At 33.3% G+C, this 12,308-nt stretch overlaps 1 protein-coding gene across 1 annotated transcript; it reads right to left on the reverse strand.

The window, feature by feature from the left end:
- Positions 1–3,463: 3,463 nt before the first annotated feature.
- Positions 3,464–11,102, reverse strand: LOC145325180 (uncharacterized). Its single transcript, XM_080168048.1, has 15 exons — positions 10,710–11,102; positions 9,868–10,074; positions 9,346–9,432; positions 8,827–8,951; positions 8,124–8,316; positions 7,761–7,832; positions 7,324–7,413; positions 6,742–6,858; positions 6,294–6,368; positions 5,769–5,885; positions 5,240–5,320; positions 4,529–4,582; positions 4,179–4,262; positions 3,906–3,989; positions 3,464–3,769 (listed from the first exon to the last, which is right to left on the reverse strand). The coding sequence occupies exons 1-15, from the start codon at positions 10,716–10,718 to the stop codon at positions 3,605–3,607; spliced, it is 1,560 nt and encodes a 519-aa protein (XP_080024174.1). The 5' UTR covers positions 10,719–11,102; the 3' UTR covers positions 3,464–3,604.
- Positions 11,103–12,308: the final 1,206 nt, after the last annotated feature.

The following is a 12,308-nucleotide window of genomic DNA, read 5'->3' on the forward strand; positions in this document are numbered from 1 at the left end:
AGCCCATTGTCCCCTCCCTCCGTACATTTACACACAGAAAATAAATAAGAAATAGGCTCATCTGTATGTAAACTTGAGATTGGAAATCTCAAAAAATAAATTTCGGTGGCGGCGATCGGTGGTAAAACGGCAGCAGATTTTCATATAGTTTCAGTAGGTCATACATACTTGTTAGAAAAGCTTATGTTTAAAATTTGAAGTCTATAGGTAAAAAATTGCGGTCTCAAGAGCTGTTTTAAGATTTCTGAGGGATCAGGACCTGCAGGATCATACCTGGACCCTGAAATTGACTTAAACACTTAAATTTCATATTGGTATGTACTAGTATAGGACATTTTAGTATTTGGTAACTTAAAATGCTTAGTTTAAGGCAAACAAAATATTTTTGCTCTTTACCTGTATGACCCTGCCAGGTCTGCTGGCATCCTGTGCCAACCAGGATGGAGATATTCAAAATTTCGTCATTACATTGAAAGATATATGGATACTTATTGCTACTTAAATAAAATTTCGTCAAAATTTTAAAATATACACTCGCTATGATTTTTTTGTCATTTTTTGGCTTTTCTGGAACACAGTGAGGTAGACATGGGGGAAAGGGAAAAGAAATGTTCGCTGGGGATATGAGAGGTTTTTAAAAAGCCAATCTTATCTATAACTAGGTTATGTTCGTACGTCCATCCGTCCGTACGAAACGGTTAGCTATTGTCTTTAATTTCCGAACTTTGCATGATGATTCCTATTACAGTTAGAACGCGTAGCAAATCAAATCGTTACCAGAAAAGTCCGTACCTTTATATAAAATATGTTGATTTAAAAGAAATTATTTTGAAGGATTTTTCTTTTTTTTCTATATTTTTATAATATTGATTCCTAAAAATTAATGTTCTGCTTATTAGGTTCTGACACTCTACAAGTGTTCATGTTCATGTGTCCTACCGTCTAATTATGGAAGCTTCGCTTTTATTGATGTTGTCACCCTTGTTTATTGCTATAATAACACCCCTTCCCTACCTGACAAATTATAGAAGAAGTCGATTTTAATTTTACAGTACAAACAAAGTAAATCGAATAAAGATATTCAAGATAATCATTTTATATTAGTATCAAGATTCCTTTCTGGCTCTCTCTTTGTGTGTAGCAAAGAATCTCGCTAACCGCTTAACTGATATGGTTCTCCTTTACAGAGGTTCATAATTCACTATTCCTTCCATACTCTCAGGTGACCAGTGAGGCCTCTAGGGGCGTTGCCGTTAGTAAATATTAAAAGTAAAAAAGCAAGTTATGGATTAAGACAAAATTTGCTTTAAATGTTAACAAATAACAAATCATGATTTATACCAAACGCTTTGCTAAAATCAAACTGCAATTATTTAGTGCTTTAATTCTACTAGCGGCTGTGCCCCTAGCATCTAGGGGCTCTATATTCAAAGGGACATGAAAGGGCAAAAAATATCCTAAAACCACCCCAGGACCGTTAAGAAGCTTCACTGTAAAGGAGAACCATATGAGTTCAGTGGTTAGCAAGATCCTTCGCTACAGACAGAAAAAAGCTTACTACTTTATATAATTGGATTCTAAAAGGGTAAAATCTAAATTTTGATTTGAAACAAAAGATCATATGTACACTAATTTTTCTTTGAGATAAAAATATTACTTATAATTATTACATATTTTTATGAAATGAATCCATCCTAAAGATCATACGTGAGTGTTAAGCTTTCTAAATAAATTGCTACACTGTGCAACCATGGCAACACGCGGGGACTAAAATAATGGATATACTATTACTTGGATATTACACCACATTTTCATGTTCTCTAAAAAAATGAAACACGCAGCGGGCTAAAATAACGATTATCCCCTTTACCCAATTTTATTCCCTCCCCTCCTAATGGATGAACGAACTTGCCAATACGTAATATCCATGTTACCAAGTTAAGTTGACAATTTTTTCCCTGTCATAATATCCAAGTATATTCTACATCCATTGCTAAAGTTTATGCGTACCAGAAACAGAGCTGTAAGGATTAATGTATGCAAAATAAAAGCAGATTAGGGAAGATAAAGATTTAAGAATTTTAATAAATACTTTTAATGAAAAGTTATTTTATTTTAAGTTTGGTATATGTATACTCATTGTATCTAAAACTATTGTATTTTTTTGATACCTTAAAGCTTAAGAAATGCCATTAAGGTACTATTGATGTTTAACGATAATAACAGCAAATAAATTCCCCCCCCCCCCCCTCCAAAAAACAAAACAAAATGTATCAATTTACATTTATATCCTAACCACATATCCTTGGGAACGTAGAAGTCCTCGAATGGTTACATATCCAGTTTCCTTTATCCCTGATATGTCATGAGTACATCACTCAATGAAATCATGAACAGGGATACAGAGATAGGTGGATTTTTTTTGACGTTTAATTTCCGCCTTTATCTTTGAAACAATCTGGGAATCAATATTAAGAGCTTATAGAGTTTATCAATAGTCAGCCTTAGCATACATCTCTATGAATCATATAATCAATTGGTTAGAACAATTATGGATACGCCAAAAATTTTACAAAAAACACCTTTCTGTAGAGGGTTTTGCAAGACGAACAAGGATAGCAAAGTTAAACAATAACGAAGCATTTACAAGTCAATAAATATTACAGTCATAAAATGTAAATAAGTCTCAAAGTATTTTATATATTTAAATTTAATTTTTTTTAGTTATCCAAACGTTAACCAAATTGAATGAGAAGTTTCAATATATTAGGATATGGGGTCAATCTGTTAAACTTCAAATTTCATAATGTTATCTATATTAACAGGATAATAAATACTAAAAAGTTAAATTTTAAGTAATAGATTGGCATTGAACTATTACACATTATGTATTTAGTTATGCTTCGCTCTTAAATGTTAATCTGTTTTTTGTCAAAATTAGCTATTTCAGTACAGTACAAAATTTCTAATTTTAGTGATGATAATTAAGTTGCTGCCATTTTCTTCAGCTTCCATAGATTGAGACGTTTTTATTTCATTGCAACATTTAGAAATCTAACTTTAGGTTCCATAAAGCAAAATAAGGTTTTAAATAACCTAACTATTTTTAGGAATATTAGGTCAATAAAAATCATTTAGTGGTTCTTTTGAAATGAACTTTTTAAAGAATGATAGCCTAAAACTAACCCAAATCTTAAATATCATAAAAGATCAGCTATATCAGAGCGTAAAATAGAACTTTCCCAATAATACAAAACTCAGTTAGTACAGCAGTTAGAGATTTTTAATATTCAAACTTACCACATTAATAGAAGGTTCAGAATTTATGAAAAAACCTTTACAATCACGATAAATAAGTTTGATAAAATAAACAGAATTTGTACCAAGTACCAAGGCTTTTTTGTAATTTTTAAAAAATAAAACAGAATTTAGATATAAAATTTATTTACAATATTTCTATCACCACTACATTGCGTTATGATTTATAAAATCAATTTAATAAAGAATAAAATATTAAAATTAATGACAAGTTTTTCTAGACACCTTGGTGCACTCCTTCTCAGTGACGGTCTTGCACTCCTGGTGGTCCTTGTACTTGGTCACCTCACGTGGCACCTTCTTGCAGTCCTCCTGGGCACCTTGGTGCAGGTAGTCTTGGGCTCCTTGCGCTCAACCTTGTCCTGGACAGTCTTGCAAGACTTCTTAGGACAGAGATACAGACATCAGTCTCGATATCATGGCATTGCTCTTCAGGTACGGTATACTTTACCTAGAAATTGAAAAGGATAATTGAATTAAAATAAAAAAGAAAGAAAATTTACATGATAAATATAGTTAAATTTCACAACTAGTAAAATTATCCCTAAGAAGTTAAAGAAACTCAAACTTTTAAAGAGAATTATTACCTCCTTCTGCTTGGTGTGGCACTTCTGGTTGGTAACAGTCTTGCATTCTTGGCGGGGCACGTCCTTGCATTCCTCTCTGGGTACCTAAACATTTCATATTATGTATTAGACATTAATATATAAATTTTATACTTAAGGTCCTTTCAGTTTTTTTTAACAAATAAATTTTTATATTAAAGCTTAAGTTTAAGTAAATTCATTCAAATAAAAGAAAAGATTTCTTTAAAAGAAAAAAAAAAGATTATATAAAACATTAAGGCTAAAATTGAATACCTTCTTGCACTCTTGGCGGGAGACATCAACACACACTTCCTTGGGCACATTGTAGCAGTTCTCCTTAGGGACAAGCTTACTTACCTAGACAAAATTTAGTATTAGAGATAACTTGAAGTTGCAACCATGGCATTAAGAGTTGCGTTTAAAGTAGATATAAGAAACCTAATCTAATAACCGGCCTCAACAAAAGTATAGAAATATAAAGGATAAACAAAACCAAAGTACTCTACACTATTACAAAAGAAAGGAAGAGAGGGAATATCTACACTACATAATAAAATAAACTTAATTTTAAAGAGAGGGAAAGTAGAGACTTGGAAACTGTTTTTAAGCTTAGAATTACATACCTTCTCTTCTACATCTTTGCAGGTCTCTCTGGGGACAGGTCTGCAGATTGGCACCTGGGCAATAAAAGTATGTAAATATTAACCTTTGTGATAGACAAATAGGAAAAGTTTTATATCTTAATAGGTTCATAGGCAAAAAACATAAGATAGATAAATAACTTTAACATAAATTTCACCTATCCTATCATATTAGTCATATTAGTTAAATATTGTCAAAATTATTAGAATTAAGAAAGTTTATGGGATTTTTAATAAATCAAAAATATAGTATCCAACATTAGCTAGATAACACATTTGAAGTTTATCAGACAGCCAATCTACGGTAATACGTCAATTATTAAATACCTGTACAATTGCACGCTTTTCAACAATCTCGTCGTCTGTATACTACTTGGAGACCATTTTGAACTCCTAATAGAGACACGTATAATGCATACCTGAACAGTACCACACTCAACAGTATACCTAGTCAGTATACTCCATGGCGACCATTTAGCACTCCTAATAGAGATAAGTGTAATGTATACCTGAACAGTACCGCACTCCTCAACAGTCTCGTGGTCTGTGTACTCCTTGGCGACCATCTTGCACTACTCACAGAGATATGTATAATGTATACCTGAACAGTACCAACCTCCTCAACAGTCTCGTAGTCTGAATACTACTTGGCAACCATCTTGCACTTCTCATAGAGACAAGTATAATGCATACCTGAACAGTTCCGCACTCCTCAACAGTCTCGTAGTCTGTGTACTCCTTGGCGACCATCTTGCACTCCTCACGAGGAACATCCTGCAAATAAAGTTTAAGACTATAGCTATACAAAAAAAGTTTGAAAGATAATTAAGTTAGGATTAAATTGCATTTATGGAAACTTATATGTATTAATATACATGGACACTTGTGAATTAAAGGAGCCAACTGTAATGTACAGACCCTAATTATAGAAAATATCTGCTTTTAAGTATAAATTCACTAAAATATAAAAAAATATATTCACTATTGAATCAGCAAGTAGATAGGTTATAAAAGATATTAAAGCGAACAATCCTAAGTTATCTAAATTAAGATTGTAAATGTATGCATTATCAGTTATACTGTACTTCAATATGCATAAAACTCTTTAAAATCTTTTTAAATTTAATAGTTACTGAAAAGATAATTAAAGAGGAAGTGGGGGGGGGGGGGTAATGCAACCATCTTGTAATCATTGAGCAAATAAAGAAAGTAATAACTCTACCTTGCACTCTTGTCTTGGTTCATCCCAGCACTTCTCCTTGGGAACATCGTTGCAGACCATTTTGGGGACATTGTGGCAAGACTTGCGGGGCTCATCCCAGCATTTCTCCTTGGGCACCTAAAGCAAGGTTTCAGTATACGTAAGAAATGATAACAAAAATAGTTAATTATAAAATACCAGGGATTGAAAGAAAGGTAATTAAATTCTTAGAATGGGGGGAAAAAAGTAGTTTAAAGGGTTTCAGGTGTGAAATATTCAATAAAAAAATCCAGGGGGTTAAGTTGAAAGGGTCAACACCCTTTTGACAAATATCCCGCTTTTCCACTTCCATGGTTTCAAACCTTAAGTGAAAAAAAATCTTTACATGCATTGAAACTCTTAGCAAAATGCTAATATAAAGCATTTTCTTATTTTCAAATATTATTAGAGAACGTTCGAGTAAACTTACTTATACTTCTTACATAATACTTTAAATATAGGCAAAGGCATTAATCAGATTGTGCAAAGCACATTTATAGAACTAACCTGTTTGCAAACCTTACGGGGCTCATCCCAGCATTTCTGTCTAGGCTCATCCCAACACTTCTCCTTAGGCACATCCTGCAAACAGAGGACATTTTAAAAATCATATTTTCTCTAAAAACTAGTTATGCATCTTTGATTAAACATTTTACAGCAGATTTCTTTAATAAAAAATTAGCCACAAAGTTTGATAAATCTAATCATACAACAAAAACTATTAATATTTAAGTTAGCTAAAATTCTAACGACCATTTTCAATGCAAATCATATAAAAAGGAATGAAAAGTTGCTTAGGTAGAGTATTTTAATTTAAAATTTGAGCACTCTGCACTTATATAGTAGCTTCGCTAAGAAGTTAAACAAAAATGGTTTTAGGTTATTATTTCTTGAAATCATTACATCTAGATGCTAGAAACTCTACTTAAATAAACTTTACTAAAATAACAATTACCTGGCACTCCATGGCGGGAACATCAACACAGCTCTTCTCTCCCCAGGCATCAACAGAGCACACTGGCTTGTTCACAAGGGCGCACTCACGAACATTCTCAGAGGTGCAGACACGCTCCTAAACAAAATAAATTAAAATACTGAAAACTAATTGAATTACGAAACCTTAATATAACATTATCAGAAGATTTTGAATATTTTTCATGTACAGGGCTCTGACCTCCTGCTCAATGGAAAAGGTCCTATATAACATCATTTAATCTAATAAAAGATAAATATATTAATAGTATATTTAAGTTAAAAGGTAACAAATGTGACAACCTACAATTTTTATACTTATACCAATAACTAAAATAATTCGGAAAAAAAACTTCAGCTTTCGTGAGTGGGGGGGGGGGGGGGTAAGTAACACATCGTAAAATTGATTACCTCTCCATCCAACCCAAATATTATTATAGATTTTGCTTGTTAGTTATACCTTAATCCTGATGTTCTCCGCTTAAAAACAAATAGAATCCTAATTCAATAGTGTAAACTAAAATTTGTATTCACTTTTCAACCAATAATTAAATCTACTATGTACCTGGATGGTGTTGCAGACACGTTCAGATACAGTGGTACATTCTTCAACATAGTCAGTCTTGCAAACTCTCTCGCTGGTGTCAATGCAAACCTAAAAAGAGAATCTTTATCAAATGCCAATTATTAATTATCTCCTGCATAAAGACGCCAAAGCTTTTTCTAGGGGGATTAAAATTAAGGGCTGTAAATATATGAATGAGAGAATCTATTAATTTTTAAAAATTTGATGCCTGATGAAAAGTACATTATAGTTATTAAAACTTTCCGCGGATATAATTAGAAGTATTAACCCAGAGGGACCGGGCTATCAACATGCATCAATTTTAAGATTTCTTTTAATATTCGTTAAATATGATATTAGACTAATCAGTTTGGCATATAACCGGTTCTAATCCAACGGATATTAATAGATTCCGAAGTAATGTTGGAAAAAATTACCTGTTCTTGCTCCTGGTGGCACTCCTTCACGTATTCAGTCTTGCATTGTTTGTCATACTTGGTCTCACAAACCTTAACAAAATTAGAATTTACCATTTACAAAAGTTTACTATAAATTCATTAAGAAAAATATCTAAACTATTTAAATAAAAACCTTTACAATCGCGACAATTGGAGGCAGGGGGAAGGGTGTAGACATAATAGTTTAAAATAAGAATGCCCTTTCCAAAATATTTATAGAGAAAGCTTAAATGTAAAGCAATCATGAAAAACCCAGTTGGTTTACCCCTCTCAAAATTCGGGTATGAAAGAATAAGATTTACTAAAATAATTACAAAGGTTTGCAAAACAAAAAACACATACCTTATCGGTAACAGTGTGGCATTCCTTCTCCTGCTTGGTCTTAGTGACTGGCTTCTGTACAGACTTGCACTCCATCTTGGGTGTGTCATAGCACTCCTCCTTCAGCTCTACATTGCACTGGTTCCTGGTAACAGTCTCCCAGACAGTCTCCTGGATGGTGTCGCACTTCTTCTCCTGCTCAGTGTGGCATTTTCTAAAATTAAAAGCAATAATATTTTGTAAAGAAGGTTTGAAAGAAGTTTACTAGTCACTTCTCACCCAAACTCCTACAAAAAAATCCAGATTTAAAAGATTAAAATTTTATTTTAAATGCAAGCATTAAAAAATTTAAGTTCAAATTCTTTATAGCTAAAGAAAAGCTTTAAAAACAGTGTAAATATTAACTCCCTAAATAAATACTTTTTGTAAGAATAGCTGCTTCACCTCAGGAGGAGAGGGATTTAAGAACCCATTTTTATAATTTTGATTAAAAAACACTTTTGGGGGTGGGTGTGGTAGAGGGGATTTTTTTGCGGGGGTAATTTTTCTAAGAGAGATTTCTTTAGGGTGGGTGGTGGTAATCACCCACAACCTTCCCGGGGCTCATGAGAAGCTAACCTGTTAAGAAGAAACCTATCAGTTCAGCGATTAGTACAAACAGACTGACTGACATAAATCTACTTAAAATATAGATATAGCTATGCCATTAATAACAAAGACCTACTTGTCAACCTCAGTCCAGCACTTTTCATCGTATTCTGTGTGGCACTTCTTGTCGTACTTGGTGACACACTGCTGTTCTGGTACATCTTCACACACCATTTCTGGCACATGGTGGGACCTCTCAACCTTTACACAATTTACATTTTACAAAAGTTTTAAAACCCTGAGTTAAAAATACCAAACCTAAGCAAATAAAAAATATTGGTGGCTAGGTTTAACATGCTCAGAGTATTCTTTATAAGCTGAAAATCCCTTAACCCCGTAAGAAGATAGCCTTAAAGAAGAATGATAAACGTAAAGATGTAAAAAAAGCCTTTATTTATTTCAGATTTTAAAAAAGTTTGAAGTTTTTTTTAGGAGAGGGGAAGATAGTCTATCATTTCTAATTTATAGGGCAATTTAAGAAGTTATCAGACAGACACTCTTACTTAATAGTAAGGATTGAACCTTAAAACAAAGTTAAGTTATAGATTATAATAGAAGAAAAATAGCCCTACTAGAATTAAAAAGATAATTGAACCTGCTTAGTAGCACATTCTCTGTCAGTCTTCTTGTGGCACTTCTGTTCATAGTCAGTGTGGCACTCTTCACGATCAACATAATCAACCTAGGCATTAGTGTTATTAATACAGAAATTAATACAGGGATTGTCAAGCATTAAGAGTTTAATAAATAATAAATCGCACGCAAGCAACTTAAACAACAAAACAATTTTATAAATGACGAAACCCGCAAGAGATTCTCAGCTGTCTTTGGTAGACAACACTTTAAATTAGAGACCTTTTATTTGCCAAACAAATATTTTTAATTTATTTCTCTTGTTAGTTAAAGCTTATTCTTTATTTTTTATCTTTAATTTTATCTAAAAGTAACCAATATTTAAAAGTATTCTGTAATACAGAAATGCTATTATAATAAATTTCAGAGACACTAAAATACTCCAAAGACATGAAACTAATAAAATTCTGAATTGAAAAAAACTTTAGAGGTTATATTAAAGAGTCAATTAAAACTAACAAAATAAACATGGTAAAAATATAACCTTTGTGATATATTCAGTGTCGCACTTCTGATCATAATGAGTAACACAGTGTGTATCCTCAACAGTTACAGTATAGGGTTTCTGCACAGTTTCACACTTCTCACGGGGCTCGTCCCAACACTTCTCCTCCCAGACAGTTTTGCAGGTTTGTGGCACACCCGCATCGCCAGCGAAGGCGTAGGACAACACAAGAACGGCAGAGAAAAACTAAGAATATTTAAAACATTATAACAAGAACGCCCAACATTTTTAAGTAGCGAAACATAAAGAAAAAGAATAATCAGATAAATATAGATATCTAAACTATAAATAGATTAAATGTCCGTTTCAGTTGAAAAAGGATATGCAAACAAAATTTAAATTCTAACACATATCATATTTAAAAGCAATAATGAAACACAGTAAAATACCAGATATATAAATCTTATAACTTAATTACTAAAGATAATTTAATAATAAAACAATCTATAATACAAAGTAGAACGATGTCTGTCTGTCTGTCTGTCTGTCTGTCTGTCTGTCTGTAGCGAAGGATCTCGCTAACCACTGAACCGATCGGGTTCTCCTTAACAGGGTAGATTCTCATATGTCCCTGGAAGGTTTATAACTATTTCGGAGGAGGGTACCACCACCCTCCCTAGAGAAATTAAATTATTTTTAAATTTCTCAATTTTAGAAAGAGAGTTCAACGAAAAACAAACATCAAACGTAAATTTTTATTACTTTTTCTTTTAAAATCTAAAATAAGAAATTGAATTACTAAATTCGACTCTATCCTCCTCAAGTGCCCCAACAGGCCTCTAGGGGCGTAGCCGCTAGTGAATACATAAATAAATACATACCTTGTACATCTTCAAGTGGTAGAAGATGCTGTAAGCGACTACAACTTAATCAGCAGATACCTAACCTTTTATAACCCATATTGTTTACATTTCAAACCAGTTTGTATCTTTCCTATTATTTATTACTACTTGATTCTTATTCTGACTAATCTATAATACAAAGTAGAACGATGTCTGTCTATGTCTGTCTGTTTGTCTGTTTGTTTGTAGCGAAGGATCTCGCTAACCACTGAACCGATCGGGTTCTCTTTAATAGGGTAGATTTTCATGGTTCCCGGGAAGATTTATAACTATTTTGGGGGAGGGTACCACCACCCTCCCAAGAGAAATGACAAAAAAATCGAAAATTTTTGTTAAATACGGGAGACTTCAACGTAAAATAAAGGGGTATCGTCAGGGGCGTCCAAGCTTTTTTTTTGGGGGGGGGTAAAAAATTTTAGGGGGGGGGGTAATTCGTGTTTGGGGGGGGTAAAATGGCGCGCCGAAATTTTTTTTTACCCCCCCCAAAATTTTTACCCCGGGGGTAAAATTTGATTGGGGGGGGTAATTACCCCCCCTAAAGTCTGTTGGGGGGGGTAAATACTCCCCCCAAATCTGTTGGGGGGGGTAATTACCCCCCCCAAACTAATTTACCCCGGGGGTAAAATTTTTGGGGGGGGTAATTTAATTATGTAAAAAAAGCACCTACCTAATCTATTAAGTTAATAAGTACTATCCTATAACATAAAGTAGAAAGTAAGGTTTATTTGACTATAGCTTCAGATTTCATTACTTTTAATACTGAGTTCTCCTTTTTAGGAAAGCTTCACATAGATCCCATGATGGTTCCACACTATTATAGATCAATCCTTTGAGTGGTTTTAGGCTTTTTTTCTCCTCCCTTTTTACCCTTTAGAAAATACGAGTTCTTAGATGCTAAGGGCGCCACTACTATTCAAATATATAGTAGTATCTCATTCTTTAGAACATAAAAATACAATAATTAACTCACTAACCAATGAACCAATATGATTATACTTTAAAGTGAAGCGTCTTATAGGTCCTGGTAAGTTTTATAACTAGTTTTGAGACACCCTGACTTCCTCCCAAAAGAAATCGCCTATAGAAATTCTTTTTCATTATTTAATGAAATATTTAATTTAGTTAGGTATCTATTTTATGGAATTTTCAGTGCTTTACAATTACATCATAGATTCCCGGGATGGTTTTAGCCCTTATAAAGGCCCAAGCAAATAAAACATGATCAAACTATTAAATTTTTTGTTATCATGGTGTTCAAGATCTGATTTAATTGAAACATTAGGATATACTTTTCATTAACTATTAGGAGACCAAACGAGGAACATAAAATATATTACACCTCAAGGCTCGAGTCACACTATGACTTTTTTTAGGGGGGGGGGGGGGGCGGGGATTACTCTCTCCCCCCCCCCAAAAAAAATTTTCAGTAAATTTTTTTTTTTAAGAACATTCAATTTTGGGGGGGTAAATACCCCCCCCAAAAAAAATTTTAAAGAACATTTATTTTAGGGGGTAATTACCCCCCCCAAAAATCGTTCGGGGGGGGGTAAATACCCCCCCCCAAAATCGTTGGGGGTG

Source organism: Acartia tonsa, chromosome 7 (genome assembly GCF_053477335.1).
Source record: "Acartia tonsa isolate MP-2025a chromosome 7, ASM5347733v1, whole genome shotgun sequence".
NCBI classification, from domain to species: domain Eukaryota; kingdom Metazoa; phylum Arthropoda; class Copepoda; order Calanoida; family Acartiidae; genus Acartia; species Acartia tonsa.

What these genes read in the sequence shown, in the direction of transcription:
- LOC145325180 (XM_080168048.1), bottom strand. An exon ending in AACCAAGACAAGAGTGCAAG is followed by an intron (nt 5,321 to 5,768) that starts GTAGAGTTATTA and finishes CTTTATTTGCAG; the next exon opens with GATGTTCCTCGTGAGGAGTG. An exon ending in GCCACACCAAGCAGAAGGAG is followed by an intron (nt 3,770 to 3,905) that starts GTAATAATTCTC and finishes TTCAATTTCTAG; the next exon opens with GTAAAGTATACCGTACCTGA.